We start from the raw sequence: 23,350 nt of genomic DNA, 5'->3' as shown, positions 1-23,350 counted from the left end.
CCTGCCCTACTACCACCTCGCTCTTAGTCTCTCGGCTTATAGAGACTCCTTTTCTCCTTAACGAACCCTCTTTCGTCCTCCTCCCTCTCCTCTCCTCTCCTCGCCCTCCCTCCTTCTCCTCCCTCTCTCTCTCCTTCGTTTCTCTCAGGAACGATGGCTCAGTACCTGCCCGCTCCTCCCATGACTTCTCCTGGAGCGACACCTCATCAACCTGACGACGGAGATCTTCAAACTCGATTGCCGTCCATCTGCGTAGACTACCTCAGTCATACGTGGGAGGAGGAGGACGTTTGGGCGTCATGGAGATCCATAACCAGGAGGAAGAACGAGGTCGCAAACGGAGTTCGATTGGAGAACGCCAGTTGGAGAACCTGGTGGAAGCAGAGGAACAAGCTCAAGACGATTAGCCCAGAGACGCTCAACTGGTAAGCTCCCTTCTTTTCTATACAAACCAAAGCGGGAAACAGAGGGCGAGGAAGGGAGCGAAGGAGGAGGCAAGGCAGGCTTGGGAACCGAGCGCCCTTTCTCGGTCTTTGAACAGCCATCGAACGGGTCAGATGGAGATCCGTCTTCATCAAGAGAGCTAGAGAGAGCTTGAGATATAGAGAGCCGTGAAGAAAGCGGATCTTTCCTTACCCTTTCCGTCCAAAAAGTCGCATCTCAACTCGGCTGGGCCTTCTCTCAACCTCGCTCCTCCTCGCTCCCTCTTCTCCTTCAGCTGACCTCATTCCTCTCCTCTCCCTCCTCTTCTCTCTCTCTCTCTCTCTCTCAGGCTCAAGGATTCCGACGTCACCTGGCTCTACGGACCTCTTCACACCGCCGTCGAAGCCGTTCCTCCTCCAAAGGTCGCTACAGCGGAGGAACGACTCGGTCTCCTTCAAGCTGGAGGAAAGAAACCAATCCTCAAGCATCGAACCCTCTCCGAGATCCTCACCACCCCCATGCCCTCCTCGCCCGTTCTGGAATCCCTCGACTTTGGAGACGAGGACTCGGACGACTTTGAAGGAGCAGACGCGGAGCAGCGCTACTCGCTCCTCCAAACCAAATCCGACACCAACATCTTCCGTCGAAACTCGGTCTCGAGGAAGAACTCACCCTCCAGAGGACCCGTCTACCCTCCCGCTCTCGGATCGCCCGACTCGGAAGCACCAGGAGGAAAGAAGCACATCTCGTTCAACACCTTCGTCGAGCAGTGCATCTCGTTGGACGAGCCGACCTCCATCTCTCCGGATCGAGACTTCGACGACGACGAGGACGACGAGGATGAAGACGACGACGATGTTCTCGAGATGAGATCCACCTCGTCGGTCACCTCCTCAGTCATCTCCCTCCGACCTACCATCAGTCGGCAGTCGTCCATCCAGAGCGAGAAGGAGCACTTCACCATCGCTCACATCGCTCCCGCGCGGTTGAAGACGACCGGAGACGAGCTCGAGACCTCGACCATCTTCGTCCCTCCAGGAGGAACCGGAAACGCTACCTCCGGATCGTCGAGATACAACGCTCAGGAGCAGTCGTCGCGGACATCGTCGGAGGCAGCTACCAGTCCAGCTCCAGCAGGAGGCTACGACTTCCCCAGCTCGATCGAGGCAGCTCAATACGACGACGACGACGACGAGTACGACTACTTTGGAGGACCTGGTCGAGGCGGAGGAGCCTCAGGGAACAGCATTGGAGGAGGAGGGGGAAGGTCAGCCGCAGGAGGAAACCCTCTGGGGTCGAGAGGAGCCAGCGTCGCTCCTTCGGGAGTTGGGAGCGTTGGTCACTACGAAACCTCGTCCAACAGCCCAAGCTCGTCCTCTACTTCGGTCAACCAAACAGCACCAGCTTCGTCCGTATCCGTACCTAGGAAGGGAGCTTCCATTGCTCCTCCTCAAACCTCATCCAGCGGAAACACGACCACTCCTCCTTCCGGAAACAGCTCGTCCGGAACCACCACTCCCTCCCCTTCCCCAACCACCTCCGACTTCCCTCAACGAGTCAACGTTACTCCCTCCCGTTCCATCCTCAAGAACCGATCCGGCCCTGTCACTCCGTCCACCTCTCCCGAAGTTCAAACCTCCTACTTCGTTCCTCCCTCCAACTCCTCTGCGGCTCACACCTCGTCCAACACCTCCATCAACGCAGCTCCCTCGGGAGCGGCTCCTCAGGCTTTCCTCCCTCCTGTCTCTGGATCCACCGGTCACACTCCCATCAGTCAACTCCCCGTCAGCGTCCACGCTCAAAGCGAGGAGAACACGACCCGAGGTCGGTCGGCGGTCAGGAGCTCTTCAGGAACCTCCCTTTCGGACCGAGTCCCCTCTCGATCCAACTCTGGAGGAGGAGCTTCCATCTCTCCTTCGGTCTCATCGTCGCCCATCGTCTCCTCGTCCCAGCCGGTCGCTTCGATCCTCACCAGTCCTCCAGCAGGACGAGGAGCTCGACCTCCAAGCATCAAGACGACCAACGTCTCGACCGGACAGCCCTTGCAGCCCGCTGCTCCTGGATCGGACGACGGAGGAGGAACCGGTGGGTTGGGAAGCCCGAAGGCTGGAGAAGGATTCTGGGCTGATGGGGATGAGAAGAAGGACGGGGAAGGAAAGGACGAGGCCTACAAGTACGCCGAGAGCACTAACCCTACTCCCAACTCTTCGCCTTTGGTTCGTTTCCTTTTCTCCTCTTCCTCTCTTCCAGTCGATGCCTTTCGCTGACCTTGTTCTCACTCCTCTCTCTCCTCTCATCTACAGATCTCCATGCGAACCCTCTCCATCGATTCCTCCGCCGCTTCCCTCCCTCACGCTCAGTCGAAACCCTCTCCTCCCGTCAACTCCACCTCCGCGGCTCCCTTCGTCGTTTCCCACACCCACCCCGGAGCCAGCACCGTCACTCCTGGAGGAGCTACCTCCGTCGCTTCCCCTTCCTCGGCTACCTCCTCCCTCCAACGGACTACTTCCAACAACAGCGCTGCTTCTTCGCCGTTCGCCAACTCGACCGCTGCCGACGATGGAGCGTCGAAAGAGCAGAAGGGAGCTGGAGGAGTCGTCGCTACGGCTAGGGATCTGCTTGGAGCTCTTTGGGGAATGGCTGGAGAGGGTGGGAAGAAGGCTTAGAGGGTGGAAGGAAGTCGTTCTCGGAAGGCAGGGGAAGGAGCGGGAGGATCGAGACTGGACGCGTTTTCGTTCGTCTCCTTCTTCCAATTCTTCGTTGTTTCTCTCTACCTCACCTCGCACTAGATCCTTCTCTCCCTTCGCGTTTCTTCTCTTTTGCATCTTTCGCCTCTCTTCCCATTCACTCCATCCTCAGTAGCTTGTCTGTTTCTCTCCCTTCCTCCCACACCTCCCGTACCCTCTCTCTCCCACTCTCTCTCTCTCCCTCTACCCTAGATCTCTCTCTCCCTCCGTGTAATCTACGTATACACCCACCCACACCCCTTCTTTCCGATCCTCGATAAACCCCGTTTCTTTATTCAGCTCGCTTCCCTCCCATTCACTTTTTGCGCGTCGCCTCGTTTCGTTCTTCACCTATTCTCGTTACCTACTCGGTGCTCGTCACGTCTCGTTTTCTTCTTCTTTATTGTGTATAACACATCTTCTTCTTTTGCTGCAGTTCACACCTCTTTCTCTCTTCGTTTACAAGCCCTCGTCTCTCGTGTCTCTCTCTCTCTCCTTTTCTTTCTCGATCGATTGTGCAGATATTACATCTTCGGTTCTTCTCTCTCCCTCTTTCCCTTCTCATCTCGTCAAGCAAAACCCATGCCATTCCAAGAAAGTCCAAGAAGCAACAAGGAAAGTCGTAAAAATCGTTGAAAACAAGCAAAACCTCGACGCGTCTCCTCCCTTCCCTCCTTCCCCTCCCCGTACATGCCTCATCGAAGCAACAGCAATCAAGCAGCACCCACCGTAGCCCTCTCCTTCTCCTTCGCCTTCTCCTTCTTCCCACCTCCCTTGCCCCAACTCAAAAACCCACTCTTCTTCCCCTTCTTCGCCCTCACCCCACCCTTCCCAGCCCCTCCCACCACGATCTTCTCTCCTTCGTTCTTCGGTAACCCCACCCCGTCCGCCTCGTCCTCAGGCCCCAGCAAGGTCCCTCCCCTCGTTGGCGAAACAGGGCTGGTTCCGGATCCTTCGACCTTGCCGGCGGAACGAAGGAAGGAGGCCGTGGCGACGTAGAGTTCCGAGAAGGCTGAGCGGACGAGAGGGTCGAGGAGGTTGGAGCGAGCGGAGGCAAACCCATGGGGCCTGGTTGAAACGAGGAAAGGAGGGAGAGAGAGAGAGGGAGGGAGGGAGATGAGCGCCGAAAGAGAGGAGAACGAAAAGAGAGCAAAGATGGGACAAACATGGTTGGGAACGGTTTGCAGACGCATTTGGACGAGAAGGTCTTCCGACGGAAGGCGTCGACCATCTGAAGAGCCTGGGAGAAACAAAGGGAGGGAAAGAGGAGGAGGGAGACGCGTCAAGTTTTGGTTCGAGTAGTACGAGCGCGGGCTGGAGTCTCGCTCTCTCGATTTCGAGAAAAAAACAACCTGCTTCTTCCTGCCTCACTCGATGTATCAATCGAGAACAAACCCCAGACGAGAGAACGTAGCGACTTACTGTATCAGCAGGCTCGTCCTTGCTCGGAAACACTCCGACGGGAACCTTCAGAGCCTCAGCGTCGGGCAGAGCGAGCATCGCAGGAGTGATGGAAGCAACGGCGTAGAAGGGTGTTGTTTGGGACCCAGCGAGGAAGGTGATTTTGCCGCCTAAAGGGAGAAGGGAGAAAGCGAAGGTCAGAACGACGCGTCTCGTTCGTCTCCTTTCGACAAAGAGTCAAGGAGCGTAATGAAAGTCTAAAGGTGAGGGACGTACCCCAGCTAAGCCCATAAGCAGCTACCTTCGTTGAATCAGCCCACGGCTCTCCCTTGAAGCGATGGAGAAGTTGGTGGCCGAAGTCAACCAATTCGTCTCGTCGGTCGTCGATGTTCGCTCTGTGCGTTCAACCGAGACGAAGCGAAGACGTGTCAGCCCAAATCCAAAAGACAAAGAAGGAATCAACTGGTACTAACTTAGTCAGGAAGAACTTCTGAAGCTCAGCCGACTGTTCTGTGGTGGTGGGAGGGAAGGACGTCGAGGGGAAGGGTTGACCGCGGAACCAGTCGGGGATGTAAACGGTTGCTCCTGTGAGCTTGTGAAGGACGTCTGAGAGCAAAGTAACGAAGATGTCAGCATGCTGGTTAGGCGATGGAGTAAGTATGAAAGTGACTGACCTGCTCCTTGTAGAGTTGGGAGAGAGAATCCAAAGATGTCGAACACTCCGACGATGCCTAGAGTAGAGGAAGATTTCAGTCGCTGAGTGAGCAGGATCGGACGAGGAGAAGGACGCACAGTTGATAGAGGGATCAGGTCCGACCTGAGAAGCAAGGAGGAAGAAGAAGATCGTAATCAGTTCGAGTTCAGAGGGACGAAGACGACGAGGAGAGGAGTCGGACGCACGACGTAGCAGTTGAATCCAAACAGAACCTTCCAGTGCCCGAGAGGCTCGTAACCTTCTCCGACAATATCAGGTACGGTAGGTTCTACATCATCGTCCGTATGAGAAGCGAATCTGCGAGAAGGGAGCGCGGATCAGCTCAAAAGCAAGGTCAACGTTCGCCCTGACGAACGGACCTGGCGAGGAAGTTGTGAAGGGCCGGTAGAGTGAGCTGAGGGACCTCAAAGTTGGCCAAAGCGGGTGGGAGTTCGAAGTGAAGGTTCTGTAGATTCGGTGGGAGGTGAGAAGCGAGGAGGGTGGAAGCTCTGGCGAGAGGAGAAGGGCGAGGAGGGATGTGTTTGTTTGGAGACGAAGCGGAGGAAGGAGGGAGAGTCGAAGTGTTGATCGGAGGAGGTCGTAGAGGAGAGAGAGTGTCGATTCCTTCGGGTTTGGGAGCAGCAGCAGGAGAAGCTGCTGAGAGTAGAGTTGGTGGTAGAGTTTGAGACTTTGAGACCGGCATATCGACGTGAGGGTTGCGAGTCAAACGAAGGAGGGAAGGGTCGAAACGGAGGAAGCTCGCTCGACGAGTTGACCTTCAACTTTGACCCCGTCACTCTTGAAGGATGAGCATGCTTCTCTCGATGGGCAGGGTAGCCAACAGGTCATCAACAAACTTCAACCTATCCTCCTCCCTCCGCCTGTCGACCTCTCGATTCAACCATCGCCCCACCTTTGTCCGCTCCTCCTTCCTCCCTCCCTCCTCGCGATCTCCCTTCTCTTCAGCAACCCCTCCTCCGTCTCCAGCTTCAACTTCCCGACCACCATCGTCTTCTCTTGCTTCTCCTTCATCTCCAGTGAGCTCGTTCTCGCCTCTCCGACTCGAATCAAGCTCAGGAAGCTCAATCTTCTTCTCCCTCCCTCCCTCCCTCGACTCGCAAGGAATCTCCCTCGAAACGACCTCTGCACGAAGACATCTACACCATCCCCAACCTTCTCACAATATCTCGCATAGCAGCCTGTCCCGTACTCGCCTACTCCATCGTCCAAGGAGATTTCGTCACAGCTACTGCCATTCTAGCGTACGCTGGAGTCACAGATTGGGTGAGCTTGACGGTCGGTCCGGGCCTCGTTGAGCGGTCGCTCATTGAGCTCTCTTCTGCTGGTCTCTTGCTTTGCGTATAGGTCGATGGGTTCATCGCTAGGAAGTACAACATGGGAAGCGTAGCTGGAACAGTTCTAGATCCCCTGGTGAGCTCAGTCTTCCTCCTCCCTTCTCGAGCTCAATCAGCCCTCCCTCCCTCCCTTCCTCTTCTCGAGCTCACTCCTTCTCCTTCCCCGTCGCTCCTCGTTCTATCAGGCAGACAAGATCCTCATGACCACCCTGGCCTGCTCGCTAGCCTACGAAGGTCTTCTCCCATGTCAGTTTTTCGTCCCACCTCGTCACCTTCCGGCTCTTCTCGGCTCGAGCTCACACGACTCCCTTTCTCCTCCCTCCCCTTCGATCCGATCTCAGTACCCCTTGCTATTCTCATCCTCGGAAGGGACGTCGCTCTCACTCTCGGAGCCTTCTACCTTCGCTACACCACTCTCTCGCCACCGGTCGGTCCTCTTTCCTAGCCGGTTCTTCTCTCCTTCGCGTCCTGACTCTCCCTCTCTCCTTCGTCCCGACGCGTCCTTTCCTCGCAGAAAACCTGGTCGAGGTACTGGGATCTCGCTTCTCCAACGGTCGAGTTTCATCCTAATACCATCTCCAAGGTCAGTGTCTTCGTTCCCGTTCTGCCTTCCCCGCTCTCTCGCCTTCTTTCGTCCGAACACGCGTCTGACCTCCTTTCCTCTCCCTCTTCTTCTCCAGCTCAACACCTTCCTCCAGCTCCTCCTCATGGGAAGCACGACCATCGCTCCTCTGATCACGGGTGTTGATACTTCAACTATGTTGCTCGGTTTGCAGTGAGTCCCTCTGTCTCTTTCGTCGCCTGTCTTTCCACTCGACGCGTCGTGTCTTCGACCTTTCGTTCCCCTTTGCTGACACGAGAGTCTTTGGGTTTCGTGCTTTGCGTTCTGCAGATGTACCGTAGGAGCAACAACGGCCATGTCGGGGTTGAGCTACGTATTTTCGAAGAGCGCGGTGAAGGTGCTGAAGCCTTGATCGGGTTCGAACGAAGAGAGGAGAGGAGAGGAGGGAGAAGGGAGCGTTTGGATGAGAGAGGAGGGACGAGGAATGACCTGGATTGTATGTAACATTTAAACGACTTCGGAAGCAGAGACAGAGCGGACGCGCGCTCAGAGCATGCCTCACAGAGTGCGAGAGCGGAGAAGAAGCGGGAGGAGGGAGCAGCGACGCGACCTCCCTTTGAAACCGACTCGCTCCTCACGGAAGCGAGGCAGAGCAGAGCAGCGTTCAAAGATGGAGAGGCATTAAGATCGTACGTGTGTTCGAGATGAAGGGAAGGACAGAAAGAGAGAGAGAGAAATTTGGCTGAAAGTGACGTAGCCAAACGCTCCGTCGGGGCTGGACTGGACGATGGGAGGGCAGGAAGGAGGAGGAGGTTAGCTTCAGCTGGCTCTTGAGAAGGAGAAGAGGAGAAACTGATAGAGATGAAACTCACTCTCTAAATACCAGTGGTCGCCTCGGCAATAAGCTCAGCTTCTTGGTAGTAGGTGATCCTAGGAGGAGGAGGGTACCTCCCCTTTCGATCTCCCCTTTCGCGATCCTCGTTCATGTCCTCGATGCCTCCTCCAAAGATGGCTCTACGAAACGTCCCAACCCACCAGAGCAGTCAGCTTCGAGCGGGGTATAGACCGATGAGAGGCACTGAAGAGCTCACCCTACGAAGACCCAGATAAGGAACGCTACCACAAGGGCCTTGAAGAATCGGATCCTCGCTCGTTTGGCGGCGAGCTCAGGTGGAGGAGGGAAGAAGGGCGTTGGTGCGGAGGATGGAGGTTGAGAAGAACCGAAGCCGAGCCCTTGGTAGATGGGGGAGACGGTGTCTAGATCACAGAGCGAGCAAGAGGAAAGCAAGAGGAAGGAGGGAGGGAAGTGAGCTCGAGGTGATGAAGCGAACGACGGCGGAAGGATATGTAGATGGAACTCACAAGCCGGAGGAGGTGCTTCTCCTGCGAGAGCGGCTTGGTTGGAAGGACCTCCTGCTGAGACGGGGAGGTTCGAGGAAAGAGGAGCTGGGGTGTCTTTGATGGTCATTTTGAAAGGAAGCAAGAGGGTGAGAGTTGGGAGAGAGAAAGCACAGAAGGAGGAGGCGAGGTGATTTCGGACAAGACCCTGATCAGCTTGACTTCAAACGACGACCAGCATCGAGAGGGACGAAGATCGCTTTTAGCTCTCTCTCGAGCCTAGGAAGGAAGATGAGAGGGTCTCAGGACTCGGTCGGCGTTAATTTTTTCTGGAGGAGTTGGGAGGAGGGAAACGAAGGTGAGTTTTGACCTTCCTTCCTTCATTATTTCTTGTCGAGCTCGAGTCGTCGTCTGGAGCTGATTTTTTTGATCGTGTTTGAACAGCTGGCTGGGGTCTTTGGTTTCTCGCATGATGACCTGCCTACTGTGAGATCTCTTCCTCTTTCGAGTCTAAATGGGAGGAGGGTTTCAAGCTGGTGAGTTGACCTCCGAGTCTTCCCTTCCTCCCTCCCCTCCCACTGTTCCCTCTTGTTCTCGGCTCTCTTGTCGAGGCGTTAAGCTCACCTCTAACGAGACACTTTCTCGTCAGCGAAAGGCGTCCAACGAGGTTCGTTGAGAAAGGAAGGGAGACGGAGAGGGCTGAAGGTTTGGTCGGGTGAGCTCGCTCGTTTTCTCCCTTCACTCCCTCCTCCCTTCCTTTCACTCTTTTCCTCTCTCTCTCTCATCTCTTTCTTCTCCTCTTCTCGTCCCTCTTCTCTTTCTCCATCTCCTCTTCACTTTTCTTCACCTCTTTTTCTGCCTCCCTTTTCTTGCCCTTTTCTGCTGTCTCCCCTCTCGAAACAAGTCGCGTCGACCCCTGCTTTCGTCTTCTTTCCCTTCTCTCCGCACCTTCCCCCTCAAACACCTTCCCTTCTTTCTCTCTCTCTCTCTATCTTTCTTCCTCCTCTCAGACGACCTACCCTCTTCTGCCTTATTGGTGATTTTGGTCTGCTTCAACAGGCAAAGATCGCCGGTAAGTTGCAGTCGACGGAGGTCGCCTCTTTCTCCTTGGTATACGGGCCTCGTGTCCTTCCCTTTCGTATTTACCTCCCCCTATCAAAGTTCCTTATTGATCATCCAGAGTCCATGGAGCAAGGGTTTCTGGAGAAAGGAAGGGAAGGAAAAGGAAACGTTGAGCTCTTTCCTCCCAAACCGTCACTAGCCCCCCTCCCTCCCTCCCGTCTTCCTTCTTCCCTCTCCAATCAGCAACATGGCGAATCAGAAGTCCAACAAGACCCAAAGGATGATCAAAATCGCCAATAATCCTACTACTCGAGGTGCTGCCGCTAGAGTCGTGCGTCCATCTCTTCCGCCTTCCCTTTCCTCTCTCCTTCCCCACTTCCTCTTTCTCGAGCTCTCAACGATCCTGACCTTCCCTTCTTCTCATTCTTCTTCCCTTCCTCTAGGCCCGAGCGTGCAAGAACCCAGCCCAAGCCGCCAGAATGGCGAGAGCAGCAGCTCGAAACGAAGCCCAACGAGCTCACCAGCGAGCCGCTCACGCCAACCAAGGAGGAGCGACCACCGCCTGAGCGAACAGCTCGACGACCCACCAACAGGATCCAGGAGGACGGAGGAGGATCAGGATACGAAGTGAGAGGAGGGAGGGAGGGGCAGCCGCTCGGGCGGGTACTGTTCTGAGGAACTTCTTTTCTCTGCGATTAATGACCAGAGTTTTGGACTCTTGAAACCTTTGCAAGTTGAAAGATCTGAACTTCCTTTCCGAGAGGAGAAAGAAAGAAAAACTTCAAAGTTGAACGCGAGAGGAGGAAACCAAGCGAGTCGAAGGGAAGGTCAACTTCGAAGCTCAACGATCTCTCTCTCCTTCAACTTCGACAAGCCATCCAATCCTTCCCTTCTCGGATATGTCCTCCATCGTCCCTCGGACAGCATCAGCATCTACCTCAGGAGACTCGGATGACTCGGAGGAAGAAATCTACTTCGAACCTACGTTGACTGAGAGGCTCGAAGAAGCAAGGTCAGCTCCACTCCTCCTCCCTTCCCTTCGTCTCTTTCGAGCTGACTCGTTGCCTATCCCTCCTGTAGATCTCAACGATCGAACTTCTTCGTAGCAGGGACACCCATCTCGCCTGAGTCTGAGAGGAAGATCGCCTTCCTGACTCAACTCTACAGGAAGGAACCGGGACTCTTCTTCCTCTCTTGCGCTCGGTGGAACAGAAAGGTGATGAAGGGAGGAGTCGTTTGGTGGTCAGCAGCAGGAGTAGAGGAAGCAGATCCAGATCTCCCCAAGCAGGATCTCTCGAGAGGTCTACCTCGGTGAGTCTCGCTCTTTCTTGGGGGTCTCCAGAGCGAATGAGGGAGGGAGGGAAGGGAAGGTGGCGGGACTGGAATCTAGCTCAACACAACCTCGAACGATCTCTCTTTTCGCTGACCTTCGTCTCGATTGGGATCAACAGGAACGAGGAGCAGTACCTAGAGTGGGAGAAGGAACGTCTGGACCGAGAAGCTGTCCCTCGAACGTCGCTCGGAAACCCTAAACCCTCAGCTTCCTCCTCATCCCTCAAGTCCAAATCCCTCTCCCTCTCCTCCTCCCGTCCATACCAGCTCGGCTCTTCTTCCTCCTCCGTTACCCTCCCGAGCACCTCCGGAAAGAGAGCTCGGACAGTATCCGTACCAACCTTGTCCACAGCCAGGTCTCCCAAACGTCGAGCGATCTCGAACGAGGCTTCCCTTCGACAACCCTCCCTTCCACCTCCTCCTCCTCCTCCTCCTTCCCTCGTCGCCCAAACCATCTCCAAATCAGCCTCAGCCTCCTCCTCCAAGCTTCCCAAAGCTACATCGTCCAACGGGTCAGCCAAATCGACGACCAGCATTCATTTTCCAGTCACAAAACGCTCGACGATCTCACCTCAGGACGTCAAGGGATCCTCGTCGAAGATCTCGACTCCAGTCCAACGAGCTTCCGTTCAGTCGTCGCCTAAATCGGTCGCTGGAGATGCTACGGAACGGTCCGATGATTCGATTGGGAAGGGAATGACTTCAGATGGGAGGCTGAAGGGGAAGGAGGTGGCAGCTGCACGAGAGGCTGAGGAGGAGGAGGAGGATGGAGATGTCTCGATGATGGAGGAGGACGGGATGAAGATGAGGAGTCTGTCGGGATGGGACGACATGCTAGATGCCGATTCGAGTGCCTTCGATCTCGTGAGTCTCTCGCTTTCTTCTTGCCTGGCTCTTCGTCCTCTCGTCGACTTCGACTGACGCGTCTCTCCTCCTTCCCTCTCTTTCCTCCTCCTCCTTCAGTTCCTCCCTCCCTCCTTCCCAACCGATCTAGCCTCCTCCACTCCAAACGCCAAACCTCGAACTCACCACTCCAGTAAATCTCACTCCCATCTCTCTCCCCTCTCCGTCAACAAACACAAGCTAGGCGATCTGGACGGACCCGACGCGAAGCGCCAGGGACGACGAGACAAGACCCTCCTCTCGGTCGAAGGTTCCACTCCCTCCACCTCTACTTCCTCATCCAACATCACCTACGTCCTCACAAGGATCGCCACTTCAGCATCCCTCCCTCCTCCAGTCGCACCTTCCCTCCCCAAACCCAAACCCTCTCGCCTACGTCCGACCGAATCCCTTCAACCTTTCCCTCCTCCCGTCGCGTCGACATCGCTTTCTGTCCCTCAACATCTCCACAACTCTAAGCCTATTCCTTCTCGTGCCTCGTCGTCGACAGGAACAGGGTTCTCCACTCCTTCCGAAATGGGTCCTCCTTCGAGCTCGTTGGGAGGGGAGGAGGGAGGGAGCCAGTTCCCCTTTGATATCCGAGGGAGCCAAGTCGAAGGAAGGATGGATGAGATTAGTAGGTTTATGAGTGAGGAGGAGCTGGAGGGAGGGTCCTGGGCTGTTTGAGAGTCGGGAGGGTCGAAGGCGCGTCGTTTAATTGAGGTTTTCGTTCGTTCGATGCGTTTTTGATTTGTCGTCGTAGTTTAGTCTCTTGGTTCCATTGCTTCCTCTCTCTCTTACTTTTACGGATGGTTAATGAACGATACGCTTTTCTACACGATCTTGCAGACGGGAAAGAGAGGAGCAGACGCGCGCTCGTCCTCGATCGAGCTCGATCTCGAACTTGCTTCTCTCCTGCTTTCGAAGATAATCCCTCAGAGTTGAATGCAGAACTATCGATGTCATTACAAGTCGTCCATGAAGCAAATAAAGCGAAACACACAACTCTCCCCTCCAAGCCAATGCACGGACGAGCACGCCCTCGTCGAGATCCGGCCTCTACCCAGACCCTCCAGGACAGTGACTACTCCTCGTAGTTGGCTCCAAGATCCGACTCTTTGGTAGCCTCGATCATCGACTTGACTCGCTCGTAGACCTGTCAGAAAGGAAAGGAACAGAAAAGAGAAACGCGTCAGTTCGGGTCGACGTTCGTCGAGCGTTGAGAATGGGAGGACGAACAGTGAAGACGATAGCTTGTCCGGGGGCGACTCGTAGGATTCGAGGGGTGATTCCCTTGTCTGAAAGGCGAGGGGGAACGAAGACAAAGACGAGGAGTGAGCTTCTACGTCGTCGGGGACGAAGAAGAGTAGGAGCGAGAAGGAAGGCTCACAGAAAGCTTTGGGTCCTTCCTCTCGGAACATATCTCCAGCAACCTTCACGACTCTGCTGAGAGCGGTCTCTCCCTCGACGAAGGAAGCTTTTTGGATTCGACTGTGCACACGAGGAAGAAGCGAAATCAGCAACGGAAACGAAGACGAACGACGCGTCGGAGAGAAGACAATGGAGCGTACGTTTTGACTGTTCAGGCACGGAAGAGCAGGATTCGGTACGTCAGTATGAATCTTATGAGAGCTGTATAGAGGTCGGGCACTCACTGGTATCGATAGGAGCATTACTACAAGGTCCCATTGCTCCACTGACCAAACCGAGAACGAGGGTCTGGTACGAAGGAAGCTCTCCACTCGCCTTGAACTCGGGCTGGAAGTTCAAGGCAGCCTTCTTGAACTCTTGGTAGGCGGTGAAGTTGACTCCCTGTCAACCCGAACGAAAAGAAAACACAGCGAAACCCCAATCAGCTCTCGAGCTCTCGAAACCTTTCGACGCGTCGCGGGTCGGGAATACGCGGAAGAAAAACGAAATGGAAAAACGGACCTGGTTGGTAGCCTGCCTGAGAGCGGTCAATCCAACACCTCGGTAGAGGGTCTTGATTCCTTCCTCCGAGACGATCCTGTAGGCTGCGTGAGCGGCGTTTCGGTACTTTGGTACCTCGAGAGGGTCGGAGAGCGAGTGAAGTTGAGCTTGAAGACGGATCTTGACGACCTCCATAGGGCAGACGACCATGATGGCTTCGGTTGCTCCGGCAGAGAGACCAGCTGTACAAACGAAGGAAAAGGGTGAGCTTCTCGAACCGGAGGAGGGAGGGGAAAAGGAGGAGGGAGAGAGAAAGCGAGACGAACCGATGAACACCTTTCCAGCTCCAACCTTCCCATCCTCTCCTGCCATCAGACCCTTGTAGACTGAACCAAGCGAAACCCAGAGCCCATCAGCTTCCCACTTTCTCCCAAACCAACCGAAACTCCAACTCTCAAGAGAACTCACACTCGAAACTAGCGAACCGAATCGCCATCTTTGGCACGATCCCACCGATGACAGCTCCCAATCCTTTGTAGAGACCCAAGAAGGTCTCCCGTCGGACGATATCCTTTCCGGTAGCGACGAACGAGAGAGGAGGGAGCTGTCAACAGACGAACGAACGGGTCAGCGAGGGTGAAGAGCAGTGAGTGCGGGGAGGACGAGGGACGCGAGGAGAGGAAGCTCACTCCTTTGAGCTTTCGAGAACGAGTGAGTTGCATTCGGACCTGAGCGAAGAAGGCAGAGGTGAGATTAGCTAAGGTACTGATGAGAGTAAGGTGATAGAAGAAGGCAAACCTTGATGGTGTCTACGAGAGGAGAAGCAAAAACGAAGAAGGTGGTGAGCTCAACGGACTTTCCCTCCCTCTCCCGCTCTCTCTCCCTCTCGCTCACTTCGAGAACTCACCGAGAGGATGGCAGACGCCTACGAGCACCCACAAGAAGACGATATCAGCTTCCGTCGTCTCTCAAAAATCAGAGAGAAAAAGGAAGGAAGACTCACAAGCCTCAGCCATTCCTGAGGAGCATCACGAGACAGTTCGACGAGAGATCAGCTTTCGAGCTCTTGTAGAGGCAAGAGGGAGAACAAGTTGGACTCACCAGCTATTCCACCAGCGAGGAGATGCGTTCCGAGAGGAACTTTGGCCTTCTTTTCGCTTGTCGAAGGCTTTGAGGGCGAGGAGGAGGAAGTCGAAGGGGACATGGTGAGATTGAGGTTGACGCTGTTGAGCTCGGTTTGTTTTCCTGCTTGTCGTTTCTTGCTCTGATAGAAGTGTTTGAGTCCGAAGCGAGAGGTGTGTAGACGACCTGGATGAGTTGTTGACGGTGGTGGTTGAGGGTTCAAAACAATTCTCTCTCTCTCTCTCTCTCTCAGGAAACGAAGGCTCGGATATCTCCTTCCCTCTTCTCCCCGGCTCTCCCCTCAGAGGAGTCCCCTCGCTTCTTCACGAGGCATCTCTTCCCTCCTCGCTCCCTCGTCCTAGCACACCGAAACTGGTAGCAGAAGAAAGCTGAGATCAAACTACATACGATCGTGGTGATGAGAAACAAGAGGGCATAAAGGTCGTGAACGTATCTACTTCGGACTAAAAACGCGAAAACGGTCGGGTAAGAGGGAGATCTGGGAAGGGTCGCTTGGTCCTGGACCTTCCGACATTTCTGATTCTTCTGGGATGACTCGATAGGGCTAGGGCTACTAGCTAGGTTAGAGATCTGATCTGCTAGAACCGATCTCGGTGCTCTCAACCGACCCACTCTTTGACTGCGAAGGAGAAAAGAGAGAGAGAGAGCGACGCGTCGAAAGTCAGTGTTGGCTTCGAACGTCGAAGTGGTTGAGACGAGACTAACCTCTCTCCTTCATAAACTTCTCCAACCTGTTTGCGTTCTTGACGTAGGTACTCGACTCGGGGTTGTATTGGCGACAGTTCTTGAAGATCAGGTCCGCGTCGTAGAGGAAATCGTCCAGCGTCGGGTAGAGGTTCGAGTCGAGTTTGAGCTCCATCGTTGAGAGGTCTGCAGAGGCACGAAGGAGAGACGAAGAGTCAGCTTGGAGAAGAAAGTGAAGGAGGAGAAAATGAAGCGGCGAAGGGCAGAGACGGGGAAGGGAAGAGGGAGGGGCGAGAGGAGAGGGAACGAACCCATCGGCTCGGCCACGACAACGTAGTAATCCGCCACCTCGTCCTTGTTGACCGGTTTAGAGAATGGCCAGGCAGCAGGAGAGTTCTGCATATCCGAGAGAACATGCTTCATCAACGAGTGCTGAGGTCCTCGAAGAGGTTTCCTTGCGCTGAACGAACGAGCGAACGAACAAACCCAAACGAGCAAACGCGTCAGTTTCTCGCAGGCTCGGAGCCGACAGAACTCAAGTGAAAACTCACATTTCGTCCATCTCCCTCGTCCACCCACTCTCCTTCAACCCAGGAACCTCGAAAGGCTGAACGATCCAAGGATCATCGTCGTCGTCGTCGTCGGATCCCGTCCCTTGCGACGAAGGCTCCTTCCCTTTGCTCGTTGACGCAATCTCCTGGGATCCTTCTCCTCCGTCCATCGGAACGTCTTCTCCTTCTGTTGATGCTGGTGGTGGCGGAAGAGCGGTGCTGCTGGTCGAAGGAAGACTGGCGAGAGGGGCGTCTTCGTCGAGAGGTGCGTCTTCATTGATGGGTTCCTTCTTGACTTTTGGAGCTCGAGGAGGTGGAGAGTGTCGGAACGCTTCGATTCCTGGATGAACAATGTGAGACTTGGAGATGGTTCGGATTCGAGAGAGGATGAGCTGGAGAAGAAGAGGATGAAGGAGAAGATCAGTCTTCGTTCAGAGCGGACGAGGCGGGAAGGAGAAAAAGAGCGAACGAACCTCCTTCTGTTTGGCAAGGAGATCGTGAACCTCGAGGTACTGAATCTTGGGAAGCATCGTGCACTGTGAGAAACGAAACACAGAAACGGAGTCTGGTCAGCTTCGACTCGAGAAGAGGCCTATGTCGCGTCGACGGCGAGACGAGACAAGGAACGACGAACCTGCATGATTGTTCCACCCTCGTAATCCTTGATGTATCCAACCCAGTTGGACTTGTCGAACGTGATGTCTTTGGTGAAGCCCTGCAAAAGAGAAGCAGCGAGAGGAAAGTCAGGTCGAGTTGGGAACCGCAAGCGAACGGACGGGGACGAACCTGTTTCTTGAAGTACCCAATAGCGTAGTTATCGGCGTAGGTGAGGAAGTTGGTGATGGTAGGGAAGGCTTCCTTGATGTGATCCTTGAGATGGTTCATGAGATGAGATCCGTATCCCTGCGACGGAGAAAGAGAAGACGAGAAGGAGATGGTGAGCTCGGAGCTCTTTCCTTCCGTCCTTCCCTTCCAACAGCGTGCCCGTCGTTCCAGAGATAGCAATAGGGGAGGATCGACACACCTTAACCTGCTCACTACTCGCAACAGCGCAAAACACGATCTCTGCGAACCCTCTCGACGTGAACGGTCGATAGCAGATCCCTCCGACGACCTTGAGACCTTTCTTGACGATAGCGAGCGAGCGATGGTTCCTGTCGTAGACGAGACGAGCGATATACTCCTTAGGCATCATAGGGAGTTGTTTTTGGAAGCTGGGAGGTATCGAACGAGTGAGGGAGCGCGTCAGTTGAGCGGACGGGAGCGAGGCGAAAGGAAGGGAGTGTCGAGCTCACAGGCACTTGAGACCTGTAAGAAGAATCATGGAGGCAGGATCTCTATCGTTTTCGACTACCCTGAATCGGATGAGGTCTGCTCGTTCCTCAAGGACTGCTGGACGAAGTTGGCGAGAGGTCTGGGAGGGAAGAAAGCGAAGGGAAGGAGATGGCAAAGGTCAGCTTGACACGTCCTCCCGTCCTCCCTTCTCTTCCCTCCTGTAGTCTCGAGCTGAACTTACCTCCTTCGCATCGGACAGTTCCAGATCGTCTATCGACACACCCTTCGACGCCTCCTCTATCAGCCTCTGTTCCTCCTCCTTCTCCCTTTGAATCGTCGCCTCGTCCTTCTCCCCCACCACTCCTTCTCCTTCCGGCGGCTTGTTTCCTTCCTCTGTTGGAGGATGTACACCCGATCCATCTCCTCTCCTCGTTCCAGCGACTGATGAACTTCCTGCTATGAACTTTTCTGATGTGTCTGGGTGTGGATGGTCGTCTTCTCTGTCTAGATCTGCGAGGGAGGACGTCAAAGGAGGAGGGAAGCGAGAGGGAGGTTCGGGCGAAGGCGTGGGCGTTTGCGTCGAGGAGAGTCGTTGGCGTTTGGGCGGTGTAGGGTTGGAAGAGGAAGGAGGAGGTCGTTTGGAGGTCATTTCTAAGGAAGAGAAAAAGGAAAGGAGGAAGCTGGATGTAGTTGAAGGTCGAGCTCACTCCTCCTCCCAGTGTCGCGACTGATCAATCGAACTTGACGCAGCTCCTTCTGAACGCTCATCATCCTCCTACTACCAACATGTCAGACCAAGGAGCTTCTCAGAGTGAGTATCACCCCCTTCTACATCTTCTCAGCATGCTAAAACTCTGCTTTTCTCTTCAGACGAACGACTTCTCCAAGCAGCAAAGACGGACAACGAGGAGCTCGTTCGTCAGTCCTGAACCCTCTCTCGTCCCAGAGCTCCTTTCCCTCCTCCTTTGCTCACTTTTTCGATCTTCCGAACCACTCTACAGTCGAGATTCTGAATGGAGAGAAGGAATTCGACATCAACTTTCAAGACGGGTGAGTTCTACAGCTTCCAGACCTCCTTTGATTCCATCTTCGAGCTGGCCAGCAACTCTCGAGCTCAACCTCCTTCCCTCCCTCTCTAAAGCTGACTTCGCCTCCTCTTCGTTCTCATGTCCCTGCTCACCTCTTAGACTCGGATTCACAGCTCTCCATTACGCTATTCAGAGAGGTTCAACAGACTGGTACGTCCGCCAAGAAGCAAGCTCGAACAAACCTCGCATCGCACACACGCTCCTCCTTCCCTCCTCGTTCTTGCTCGCTCTGAGCCCTTTCTCGTCCTCCCACCATACTCAAGCTGACCTCTTGTTTCTTGTTTGTACTTGGACCAGCCTCGACCACCTCCTAGAAACCGAAGACTGCGACGTAGACCTCCAAACCCGACTAGACGCTTCGACCCCTCTGCACCTCGCCGTTCAAGTCTCCGACTCAGAACTCAGGCTGTATCTCGTTCGGACTCTTCTTGAAGGTACGCTTCCTCCTAGTTTTTCGCCTTTCGCTCGTTCCTCTACGAGCCGCTCTCTTTCGTTCCCTTTCATTCTCGTCCCTCCCTCCCAAATCCAAGCTCGAGCTCACACTTCCTCTCCCTTCTTTCCTCTCCTCCCTCTGCCTCTCCTCCCAGCCGGCGCCTCCCAAACGATCCGCAACAAGTTCAAGGACACTCCTATAGATCTGCTGTCTCCAACGAAACCTGAGGATCAGGAAGTGAGGGAGGTGCTGCTGGAGGAGAAGGGTCAGGAGGAGCTGTTCGATCAAGGGGACTTGGTCGGGGAGGATGATTTGGCTGGTGAGTCGAGTCGTCCCTGCCTTACCTCGCTCGTTATATGTATGTGGAGCTGACCTTGTGTTTGTGTGTTTCGGCTTTGTAGATGGATCAGGGAGTGAGAGCGATTGATTGAGGAGCTGGGACTCGTTGGTTGGGGAGCGGTCGTCGTTCTTTTCGACTCTTCAGGCATCGCTCACACAGTTTTTCTACCTACCTACACTTTCCCGGAGCCTTCGCTATACTCCCTCTGTCTCTTGCTTTCTCTCTCTCTACTCTGAACGATACCTCACGGACTCCCCTTTCTTTACGCACGCGTCTCTTTCCCTTTCCTCCTCTCTCTCTCTCCCTCGCAAGTGCTCGTGGTTCGTCAAGATCATTACACGGCCCACCCCACCCAATCTTGACCTCAAACCACCAACGGTCCCATTCCGGCATCGACCATGATGGCGAGATCTCCCTCGGGCTCCTTTTGAGTCGGGTCCGCGACGAATGAGAGGATGGTGTTGAAAACGTCCGTTCGTTTGTGGTAGAGTTCGAGAGAGGGTGCTAGAAGAATAAGAGAGAGGGAGGGGGGTGGAGTCAGAAAAGGAGAGGAGAGGACGTGAGAAGGAGAGGGGGCAAAGGGAGAGAGGGACGGAGAGAGGCCTGACGCGTCGAGCTGGAGTCGTCGGTCTGGGCTTGAGGAGGTCGAGAGAAGAGGTGGCCTGTGAGGGAGACAAACATCTCACTCCTGTAGATAGTAGTGAGAAGGTAACGAGTGAGGGAAAGGGAGACTCAGTCCAGAAAGTCTCTTGTCGGACGGGGACGAAGACACTCAAGTTGAAAACTGAGACTCACTCCTGGGGATCATCATGCTGAATCACAGCGTGAAGTTGAGTCTGAAGGTATCCGAGAGCTTCGAGAGCGGGTCCTCCTTCACTCAGCTCGATGAACCTGGAGGCGAGAAAGGAAAAACGAGTCAGCAACGCGTCGAGAAGAAGGAGAGGACGGAGGGACGAACCTTTGTTTCCGACAAGCAACCAGACACTTCCTCTCGATCTCCGACTTGCGAGGTCTCTCGATCTTGAGCTCCCAGAAGTCCGACAGTCGAGTGTTCCCACCGGCGTTTCCTCCGAAGAGCCAGAAGGTTTCTGTTCGAGAGTCGAAGGCGAGTTGTTGAGCAAATCGAGCGGAAGGTCTACGAAGGGAAGATATGTAGATGTAAGTAAGCTTCAGTCGCAGTGTTTGAAAGCACGCTGGAGAGGAGAAAGAAACCGAAACTCACTCATCTTCCTCGTCGTCCTCTCCATCGTCCATCGACACGTCCTCCGTCTCCTTCCCGTTCCCATTCCCATTCCCGTTCTCTTCTTCCGCCGACCCACTCCTCTCCTGCAGTCTCGACCATGTCCTCCTCTCCAAGTCGAAAAGCCAGACTCCTCGTTTCGTCGTCGACTCCTCCGATCCAGGCTCCCTCCTCAACCCAGACATGGCAACAATTTGGTTTCGAGCGACGTCGAGAATGGCTCGTTGGGTGAAGCCAGGCTGAGGACCTCCGGGGATGTAGAAGTCGGATGAAGAGGTGAGCTTGTCGGTGTCGGGGTTGTAGGTCCAGAAGTCGGCGAGGCTGCGAGAGAGGATGGAAGGGAAGGCCGTTAGAGGGACGCGAGAGGATTGATAGACGAAAAGTGGGAGGACTCACTACTGGGCACCAGAGATGCCTCCGAAGATGTAGATCTCTCGAGTATTGTAGTTCCAGAGCATGCAGTGACCTGGAAGAAGGACAAGATGGGTGAGCAAAGGGACGATTTGAGAGACGCGGCAAGAACGCACCACTTCGAGACGGGATCTTTCGTTCCGAGTCCTTCCTGTGAATGAAAAAGCAAAGAACAAGTCAGAGAAACTTCGACGAGGCTTAAACGAAGAGAGAAGATGCTCGCAAAAGCTCAGTCCACGTCTTCGTCTTCAAGTCATATCGAAACAAACCAGAGGTGGGGTCGCCTCCTCCGAAGCTGTAGATCGCCTGAGACTCGGCGTCGACTACAAGATAGAACGTCGATGGATTAGTCAGGGGGACGAGGAGTTATACACAGGGGAGAAGACGAACCGATCATCTCGTGGTCGTACACGACGTGAGGTCCTCCCCCGGCCTGAGAGCGAGCGGAACGAAGAGAGATCAGCTTTTGACGAAGTAGAAAGCGGTTATAAGAAGCAGGTTTGAACTCACGGCAGTATCCCTACTCAGAAGCTCCCACTTCTCGCCCTCTCGAGCCGAGAATCGCCAGAAGTCGTTTCGAGGTTCGCCAGACGAAGCAGCACCTTCCGTCGCCGTTGAAGTCGAACCTGATCCCGAGTCTGATCTCGATTGTCCTTCTGGACCACTGGATCCGTCGAGAGCGACCTTCTTGATCGTTGGCAAAGCAACCTCGTCGATGTAGCGTCCAGTGAGGAAGAGGTCTCCCGTCGTCGGTTCGAGAACCATCTTGTGACAGGATCGAGGCGAGGGCCAAATCTCTCCCTCTCCCTTCGTAACCTGCCTCCAAACTCCCTCCTCGAAGATCCAAAAGTCCTCGAGGTTGTTCTCCCCGTCGTAGCCTCCAAAGAGGTACAACCTCGCAGGTCTCGACGCGTCTCCCTCGTCGACGATCATCGCATGCCCAGCTCGTTTGCCTGGCTTCGGACGAGGTTCCGAGGTCGACACCTGAGTATCAAGTCTTGTCCATTCCGCTCGAGCTGGGAGGAGGTGGAGGAAAGGGTCAAAGAGACCTTCGGCGGAGAGGGAGTTGATGAGGAGTTCGGCTTCGGAGAAGTCTCCGTCCTGGACGAGGGTTTTGTGAAGCTGGGAGAGGAGAGGGTTCTCGAGAGTGGTTGTGGAAGATGATGAGGCGAGGAGGGCTGAGAAGGGTTCGAAGAGACGATTTTGACGAAGGTGTTTGAGCATCAGGCGAAGCATGCGAGACTCTCGAGCCTGGAAGAAAGGTGACGGAGGTCAGAGAAGGTTCCGAAGGTGTAGGCTTAGGCTCACGCTCACCTTGGTGTAGACGTCAAAGGCCTTTTGGACGACGATCTGATCAGAGACTCCTCCAAAGGCGATGTACCTGGAGAACGAAAGGAAAGGATGCGACGTCAGATCGTCGTCGAGCTCGTTTCGCCTCAGAAGGAGAGACTCACCAGATGGACGTGTTGTAGTTGGCACCTTGAGCACTGTAAGAGACATACGATCAGTCCCTGAAGATCGAGAAGAAGAGAAAGAGGCTCAACTTACGAGAGAGGGATGATCCTGAGGACGAGACGAGAAACTAACAAGTCAATTCGAAGAGCTTCGGATACGAACTCCAAGCACCGGAACTCACTTGATGTATCTCGTTGGCACAGGCTAAAATCAACGTCGGTTCGGAACAAGATCAGCGTCTGACAAAAAAACGACGCGACGAAGAAAGAGGAACGACGCACCAGCCCTCCTTCTCCTCCCTCTCTCCACCCCACGTCGAACACCTCAGCGTTCCCATCGTGCTTCAAGGAAGCGTGAAGGATCTCCTTCAGGTTATCCTTGTCCATTCCAGCGAGGACGATGAACGATTTCATCGTGCAGGGATGAGCTTCGAGAGACGGGACGAGAGAGGGATCGAAGTCAGCTCGTCGTCTTCCTCTCCCTCCTTCACGCCCAACAAAAAGAAGCTTGAACTCACGTCTGAAGAACTTTCCGAACGTGATTGTCCCTACATAATCCACCCAAGAGTCAGTTCCGTACAACCCTCGTCCCATCGAAGCGTCGACTCACTGAGGATCGCGGGCCTGTCCAACTTCAACGTCAACCAGTTCCTCCCTGCACTCAGATCCGCACCACCTTTCGCAGCCTTCATCCCACTCCCACTCCTCTCTCCCACGAGCGTCCCCTCTGCCTTCCCAGCTCCAAACCTCAAGGCAGGGTTGAAGGTTGATCCCGAGGTGTTGAGGTTTGGGATGGAAGGTGGTTTGGAGAGGGATGCTGACGAGGAGGAAGGGTTGGGATACTGTTGATAGGCGCCAGCCCAGCGGGAATCGGGGTTGCTGGGGTTGTCAATCAGGACTGTATATAGTAAGGTATAGGAGGAGGGAGCGGGAAGGGGAGAGAGTGAGCTCGGAGAGGAAGCGAAGAGGAGGGGTGGGAGGAGAGATGGCGAGCTCGATGCTGACCGTTTCGAGGTCCGACTGCAGAGGAGTAAAGTTGAAGATA

At 54.7% G+C, this 23,350-nt stretch overlaps 10 protein-coding genes across 10 annotated transcripts; 5 read left to right on the top strand and 5 right to left on the bottom strand.

Annotated features, from left to right (window-relative positions):
* Positions 1–180: 180 nt before the first annotated feature.
* REG1 (protein phosphatase regulator REG1) lies at positions 181–429 on the top strand (the record flags this gene model as incomplete). The annotated part of the gene is made up of 1 exon (XM_076637348.1): positions 181–429. One exon carries the CDS (start codon positions 181–183, stop codon positions 427–429), a length of 249 nt encoding a protein of 82 aa, XP_076498084.1.
* Positions 430–2,616: 2,187 nt separating this feature from the next.
* On the top strand, positions 2,617–3,728 carry BDY24DRAFT_385026 (uncharacterized protein). Its single transcript, XM_076639903.1, has one exon. It carries the CDS (start codon positions 2,677–2,679, stop codon positions 3,283–3,285), a length of 609 nt encoding a protein of 202 aa, XP_076498083.1. The 5' UTR covers positions 2,617–2,676; the 3' UTR covers positions 3,286–3,728.
* Positions 3,729–3,775: 47 nt separating this feature from the next.
* On the bottom strand, positions 3,776–6,036 carry BDY24DRAFT_385023 (uncharacterized protein). The gene is made up of 9 exons (XM_076639902.1): positions 5,625–6,036; positions 5,451–5,562; positions 5,343–5,367; positions 5,225–5,281; positions 5,024–5,156; positions 4,827–4,945; positions 4,572–4,720; positions 4,316–4,389; positions 3,776–4,217 (listed from the first exon to the last, which is right to left on the bottom strand). The coding sequence occupies exons 1-9, from the start codon at positions 5,945–5,947 to the stop codon at positions 3,863–3,865; spliced, it is 1,347 nt and encodes a 448-aa protein (XP_076498082.1). The 5' UTR covers positions 5,948–6,036; the 3' UTR covers positions 3,776–3,862.
* CRD1 (cardiolipin synthase) lies at positions 6,014–7,675 on the top strand. The gene is made up of 8 exons (XM_076637864.1): positions 6,014–6,281; positions 6,367–6,528; positions 6,610–6,675; positions 6,785–6,845; positions 6,941–7,026; positions 7,114–7,182; positions 7,280–7,374; positions 7,492–7,675. The coding sequence occupies exons 1-8, from the start codon at positions 6,051–6,053 to the stop codon at positions 7,571–7,573; spliced, it is 852 nt and encodes a 283-aa protein (XP_076498081.1). The 5' UTR covers positions 6,014–6,050; the 3' UTR covers positions 7,574–7,675.
* A 361-nt stretch (positions 7,676–8,036) lies between these two features.
* Positions 8,037–8,629, bottom strand: BDY24DRAFT_414111 (uncharacterized protein; the record flags this gene model as incomplete). Its single annotated transcript, XM_076643267.1, has 3 exons — positions 8,037–8,175; positions 8,253–8,418; positions 8,524–8,629. The coding sequence occupies 3 exons, from the start codon at positions 8,627–8,629 to the stop codon at positions 8,037–8,039; spliced, it is 411 nt and encodes a 136-aa protein (XP_076498080.1).
* Positions 8,630–10,425: 1,796 nt separating this feature from the next.
* BDY24DRAFT_385016 (uncharacterized protein) lies at positions 10,426–12,616 on the top strand. The gene is made up of 4 exons (XM_076639901.1): positions 10,426–10,573; positions 10,642–10,872; positions 11,013–11,757; positions 11,857–12,616. The coding sequence occupies exons 1-4, from the start codon at positions 10,461–10,463 to the stop codon at positions 12,460–12,462; spliced, it is 1,695 nt and encodes a 564-aa protein (XP_076498079.1). The 5' UTR covers positions 10,426–10,460; the 3' UTR covers positions 12,463–12,616.
* Positions 12,617–12,747: 131 nt separating this feature from the next.
* Positions 12,748–15,016, bottom strand: SFC1 (Sfc1p). Its single transcript, XM_076639900.1, has 13 exons — positions 14,788–15,016; positions 14,690–14,704; positions 14,594–14,611; positions 14,485–14,495; positions 14,376–14,414; positions 14,155–14,290; positions 14,013–14,072; positions 13,708–13,928; positions 13,431–13,587; positions 13,347–13,353; positions 13,166–13,266; positions 13,015–13,073; positions 12,748–12,931 (listed from the first exon to the last, which is right to left on the bottom strand). The coding sequence occupies exons 1-13, from the start codon at positions 14,888–14,890 to the stop codon at positions 12,860–12,862; spliced, it is 999 nt and encodes a 332-aa protein (XP_076498078.1). The 5' UTR covers positions 14,891–15,016; the 3' UTR covers positions 12,748–12,859.
* A 185-nt stretch (positions 15,017–15,201) lies between these two features.
* BDY24DRAFT_385012 (bromodomain-containing protein) lies at positions 15,202–18,103 on the bottom strand. Its single transcript, XM_076639899.1, has 10 exons — positions 17,581–18,103; positions 17,360–17,478; positions 17,089–17,278; positions 16,851–16,967; positions 16,699–16,779; positions 16,538–16,600; positions 16,065–16,456; positions 15,825–15,973; positions 15,535–15,699; positions 15,202–15,448 (listed from the first exon to the last, which is right to left on the bottom strand). Exons 1-10 carry the CDS (start codon positions 17,986–17,988, stop codon positions 15,429–15,431), a joined length of 1,704 nt encoding a protein of 567 aa, XP_076498077.1. The 5' UTR covers positions 17,989–18,103; the 3' UTR covers positions 15,202–15,428.
* A 22-nt stretch (positions 18,104–18,125) lies between these two features.
* On the top strand, positions 18,126–19,287 carry ANK1 (ankyrin repeat-containing protein ANK1; the record flags this gene model as incomplete). The annotated part of the gene is made up of 7 exons (XM_076643266.1): positions 18,126–18,150; positions 18,210–18,257; positions 18,341–18,389; positions 18,527–18,577; positions 18,725–18,861; positions 19,015–19,179; positions 19,262–19,287. The coding sequence occupies 7 exons, from the start codon at positions 18,126–18,128 to the stop codon at positions 19,285–19,287; spliced, it is 501 nt and encodes a 166-aa protein (XP_076498076.1).
* Positions 19,288–19,564: 277 nt separating this feature from the next.
* BDY24DRAFT_414105 (Muskelin N-terminus-domain-containing protein) lies at positions 19,565–23,201 on the bottom strand (the record flags this gene model as incomplete). Its single annotated transcript, XM_076643265.1, has 17 exons — positions 19,565–19,704; positions 19,809–19,888; positions 19,996–20,091; positions 20,159–20,335; positions 20,423–20,761; positions 20,837–20,906; positions 20,968–21,002; positions 21,117–21,174; positions 21,242–21,284; positions 21,362–22,102; positions 22,166–22,232; positions 22,306–22,338; positions 22,400–22,414; positions 22,488–22,510; positions 22,588–22,733; positions 22,824–22,853; positions 22,916–23,201. Coding segments are annotated over 17 exons (2,379 nt in total), but the record flags the coding sequence as incomplete, so codon positions are not given.
* Positions 23,202–23,350: the final 149 nt, after the last annotated feature.

This window comes from Mrakia frigida, assembly GCF_051309035.1.
Source record: "Mrakia frigida strain ATCC 22029 unplaced genomic scaffold BDY24scaffold_10, whole genome shotgun sequence".
Classification (NCBI taxonomy): Eukaryota; Fungi; Basidiomycota; class Tremellomycetes; order Cystofilobasidiales; family Mrakiaceae; genus Mrakia; species Mrakia frigida.
This window is presented reverse-complemented; position numbering and strand designations above follow the sequence as displayed.

Coding starts and splice junctions, on each gene's coding strand:
- CRD1 (XM_076637864.1), top strand. CDS start 6,051: ATGAGCATGCTTCTCTCGATGGGCAGGGTAGCCAACAGGTCATCAACA. Junction 6,529..6,609: donor ACGCTGGAGTCACAGATTGG/GTGAGCTTGACG, acceptor CTTTGCGTATAG/GTCGATGGGTTCATCGCTAG. Junction 7,375..7,491: donor ACTATGTTGCTCGGTTTGCA/GTGAGTCCCTCT, acceptor TGCGTTCTGCAG/ATGTACCGTAGGAGCAACAA.
- BDY24DRAFT_385023 (XM_076639902.1), bottom strand. CDS start 5,947: ATGCCGGTCTCAAAGTCTCAAACTCTACCACCAACTCTACTCTCAGCA. Junction 5,368..5,450: donor TTGGATTCAACTGCTACGTC/GTGCGTCCGACT, acceptor CTTGCTTCTCAG/GTCGGACCTGATCCCTCTAT. Junction 4,218..4,315: donor TGCAAACCGTTCCCAACCAT/GTTTGTCCCATC, acceptor CGTTTCAACCAG/GCCCCATGGGTTTGCCTCCG.
- BDY24DRAFT_385012 (XM_076639899.1), bottom strand. CDS start 17,988: ATGACCTCCAAACGACCTCCTCCTTCCTCTTCCAACCCTACACCGCCC. Junction 17,279..17,359: donor CTTACAGGTCTCAAGTGCCT/GTGAGCTCGACA, acceptor GATACCTCCCAG/CTTCCAAAAACAACTCCCTA. Junction 15,449..15,534: donor GAAGTTTATGAAGGAGAGAG/GTTAGTCTCGTC, acceptor TCTCCTTCGCAG/TCAAAGAGTGGGTCGGTTGA.
- BDY24DRAFT_385026 (XM_076639903.1), top strand. CDS start 2,677: ATGCCTTTCGCTGACCTTGTTCTCACTCCTCTCTCTCCTCTCATCTAC.
- SFC1 (XM_076639900.1), bottom strand. CDS start 14,890: ATGTCCCCTTCGACTTCCTCCTCCTCGCCCTCAAAGCCTTCGACAAGC. Junction 14,291..14,375: donor GTTCTCGAAAGCTCAAAGGA/GTGAGCTTCCTC, acceptor GTCTGTTGACAG/CTCCCTCCTCTCTCGTTCGT. Junction 13,588..13,707: donor TCAGGCAGGCTACCAACCAG/GTCCGTTTTTCC, acceptor TCGGGTTGACAG/GGAGTCAACTTCACCGCCTA.
- BDY24DRAFT_385016 (XM_076639901.1), top strand. CDS start 10,461: ATGTCCTCCATCGTCCCTCGGACAGCATCAGCATCTACCTCAGGAGAC. Junction 10,574..10,641: donor GAGAGGCTCGAAGAAGCAAG/GTCAGCTCCACT, acceptor TCCCTCCTGTAG/ATCTCAACGATCGAACTTCT. Junction 11,758..11,856: donor ATTCGAGTGCCTTCGATCTC/GTGAGTCTCTCG, acceptor CTCCTCCTTCAG/TTCCTCCCTCCCTCCTTCCC.